A 3,485-nucleotide genomic window follows, 5' to 3' on the forward strand; every position below is an offset into this window, starting at 1 on the left:
ATAGATAGATTCGTTGGGAGGCCAAAACAAGCAGAGGACTAATCGCAACAGATCTGTGATAATTGGGAGATCTACTATCCTAAAAGTCCAAATTAATGTGATTTCTCTTTGTAATCTTAATCTTTCTTAGTATATTTTAGTTAAAGATTAGTCCTCAGTTTCTCTCAAAATAGTGTGTGTGTGTGTATATATACGTGAAAAGAAAGGAGAAAGTAGAAAATGTTCATGCAAAATAATGGATCCTCGTACAATTCTTTATAACAGATCAATAGTTTAACATTGGATCAGTAACAGGATATATGCAAGACCAATTAAAGCAAAAGGACTCTCAAGCACTTCAACCTAGACTTGTATGAAAAAGTTTCACCACCATAATAGAAATTGGCATCAAGAAGGAGAAGATATAATTGAGTAGATTAAAACACTACATCTCTCGGATCTCAGGCTTGTGGTCATTGGGAGGCTCACTGCCCACTTTGATGCTATCTTCCATGACTACCACCTCACTCATCCCCACCTCTCCTTTCCTTTGCCTTGCTTCTATTTGCTTCTGAGTAGATTTGTAGTACATGGCATAGAGAACCAGTTGTGCCACAGCAAACATCACTCCGAGACCATTAGGAATCTGTCACATTGCTCTCATGATTGGATCAGGTATGTGGTTGAGTAATATAAATAATTCTATAGAAAATAAATTATGGGTCGGCTATCGGCTATCGTAGTTCGATCTAGATCAGACCCGATAGCCTAAAGTTGGCGACTAGTTTAAAAGCTTAAGCTGATAGAGAAGTAAAAAAGGAGTTTAAAATGCAACTGTTTTTTTCTCGAGTAATTTTCTTCAATCAAACACAGTCGGTTTACTTGTTGCGTGCTTCAAACTCAATTAATTGGACCCATTATAGAGGACCAGACAAGAAAGCAAATATTAAAACAGCTGATTCGGCTCAAATCTTCCATGGATGCAGACAAAAACACTCAAAGCTATTGACTAGCCACTTGCAGCGGTAGAATGTTGCCATGTGTTTGTGGGTCTTCTAGAGAGAAAGAGAGAGGGAGTTTGGTAGAAGAAATAACTTACAGTGATATAAAGATCAAAGCGGATGAGAGCGTAGGCAGTCCAGCAAACGCCATTAAAGAAAGACGCAAGAGAGAGGAAGAGAGGCATGTACTCCACGCTCCTTGTCCGTATCACCATTTTCTACAAGGAATATATAAATCAACAGAACTATCGATCATTAAAGATCCCAAAAATCTCGCAGAACCTCACATGAAAGATCTATCCATGCATACCATGACGGACAGCGGCGCGACGTACATCAAGGTCCCGAAGAAGACGCAGAGGATGCCGACGACCATGGAGCGGCGCTCGTGGGTGTGAGCTAGGAGGAGGACGAGCAGCGCGACGAAGCCGACGAAGGCGACTTCTAGGAGGAGTGCAATGAGCACCTGGACCCTCTTCCTGCCATGGGAGTAGAGGAGGAAGAGGAACACATAGGAGAGCTCTATGGCCATGCCTGACCCATTGATGGTTATGACCAGCAGGCTATGTGGATGCACCACAGGGAGCCCATAGACCACCCACATCATGCAGTTGAGGAGGGTGCAAAGGTATGGGACTGGTGAGAATTGTTCTACTGAACGCTTCTTCCATATCCTTACAAATGTTGGCCTAAACAATTGACAAATCCAAATGAGACGTTTGAGATTTGTAACAAAAGATTGAAAGTAGATGTCCGTATACTTACACTGGTGATAAGAACAATCCTAGTGAAATTGCATTGCCTGCAAAAGGATTAATTAAAAAAAGAGCTTTGTGATTCAAAGCAAATCTATATATGAACACAAAGACAAGCCATTTATGATCGACTACCTAAGATCCCGACCGCAGTTCGAATGCCATCAGCAGAAACCATGGCTAGCTTCCTAAAAGCTGAGAGGACTCAGAAGCACAGTAGTAGAAGATAAAGTTATGGTCTCAAGAAAAGAGCAAAGGGGGTGTTTAGATGAAGGATATGAATTGTTAAGGATGGGCTCTCTCTCTCTCTCTCTCTCTCTCTCTCTCTCTCTCTCTCTCTCTCTCTCTCTCTCTTTCTCTCTAATTTAAATGACTACACACCCTGATGCTTATATGTTTCAGACTGCCGTTATCCTGTCGACCACTCGGTGTTAAACTCTCCAGCCAAATGTAGTAACACATGCCAAAACATAGAACCTAACATTTATTGTACACGCCAAGAGCTTGTAGCTGAGCTACCTACCTAGCTAGCTCTTTCACAAAGCTTATCCATTGCCAATCGTGTTAGCGATCATGTCGAAGACTAACTCCAGCATTCAAAAGAGAAGAAAAGATTGACTAAATGACTGAAGCATTACAAGAAGTACTCCATCATATTTTTTTCATCCTCATCTTGAATTTAATGTGAGTACACCATGTGTCATGCGTTCCAAAGTAATTTTGCATGCGTAGTTGTTTACTTGTGTGTATAAATATTTCTGTTTGTGTTTTCCTGTTCCCACATATCCAGAATCTTGGGTATTTCCTGTAATCTTAACTGTGTAGATGAGGTGTAACAATGCAAACGGAGGACGAGATTATAATTCAAGGAAGACCATTGGAATTTTATACTCACACAAGATTAATTAAGAAGGGAGTATAATTAAGCATCACTAGTGATTAGAGTTACTTCATCAAGGAAAAATTCAAAGATGTATAACTTAAGATGAGTTTTTGATCAGACTAGTCATGTTCAAATTTATTTTTATTGAAATATGTTACCACTCAAACTTATTACCAAATGAAGTTTAATTTACTGTAGCCTTAATAAAAATATCGAAGTTAATCGGTTCAACATTTTATGTATATAAATTTATTTAACTTAATCTTTTAGCAATTAAAAAAAGAAATTGTCTGGCGATAAAAATGCTGAATTAACTAGTATTTTTAAAAATACTGATTAGTTTAGTATTTTTGTCATGGCTATAGTTAATTAGATCCTATTTGGTAATAAATTTGAGGGATAACCTATTTCGGTTATAAATTAGAAAAAATAAAAAAGGTCTAGTTTGATCAAAACTCACTTAAGATGGGACTTTTTTTTAACTACAGTCATAGAAATTAAAGCGTTGCACGAGTTAAGTAGGTTAGAAAAGATTAACATAGATGCCATAATCTAGCAATTACTCAATACAGAACCAGAGAGAAACTACTAGTGAATATCCAATATTCTACCTTCAATGGAGAAGCCGTAACATTAGAACAGATGAACTTGTCTAAGTGGTAGCAAGTGGTGATTGACAAGCAATTCCTTTCACTGATGTTCACCTCCTACCAAGCTTTATTCTTCTTCACATGACATGTGGTACTCCACTTCAATTATAAGTCCTTTGCACTGCAGCCAAGAGGGAAAGGCAAAGAAAACCACGGACCAGTGCAAAAGTGCTACAGTAGAAGAACATTGTGAGAATTTACATTGGTTGAACATCTC

At 38.5% G+C, this 3,485-nt stretch overlaps 1 protein-coding gene across 1 annotated transcript; it reads right to left on the bottom strand.

Annotated features, from left to right (window-relative positions):
• Positions 1-226: 226 nt before the first annotated feature.
• On the bottom strand, positions 227-2,363 carry LOC140797518 (bidirectional sugar transporter SWEET4-like). Its single transcript, XM_073151002.1, has 5 exons — positions 1,871-2,363; positions 1,746-1,782; positions 1,291-1,669; positions 1,079-1,198; positions 227-625 (listed from the first exon to the last, which is right to left on the bottom strand). The coding sequence occupies exons 1-5, from the start codon at positions 1,911-1,913 to the stop codon at positions 425-427; spliced, it is 780 nt and encodes a 259-aa protein (XP_073007103.1). The 5' UTR covers positions 1,914-2,363; the 3' UTR covers positions 227-424.
• Between the last annotated feature and the right edge of the window lie 1,122 nt (positions 2,364-3,485).

The sequence above is a fragment of the Typha latifolia genome, chromosome 11 (genome assembly GCF_019914945.1).
Source record: "Typha latifolia isolate L0001 chromosome 11, TyphaL0001v2, whole genome shotgun sequence".
Taxonomy (NCBI): Eukaryota; Viridiplantae; Streptophyta; class Magnoliopsida; order Poales; family Typhaceae; genus Typha; species Typha latifolia.

Coding starts and splice junctions, on each gene's coding strand:
- LOC140797518 (XM_073151002.1), bottom strand. CDS start 1,913: ATGGTTTCTGCTGATGGCATTCGAACTGCGGTCGGGATCTTAG. Junction 1,783..1,870: donor AACTGCGGTCGGGATCTTAG/GTAGTCGATCAT, acceptor ATCCTTTTGCAG/GCAATGCAATTTCACTAGGA. Junction 1,670..1,745: donor GGATTGTTCTTATCACCAGT/GTAAGTATACGG, acceptor TCAATTGTTTAG/GCCAACATTTGTAAGGATAT.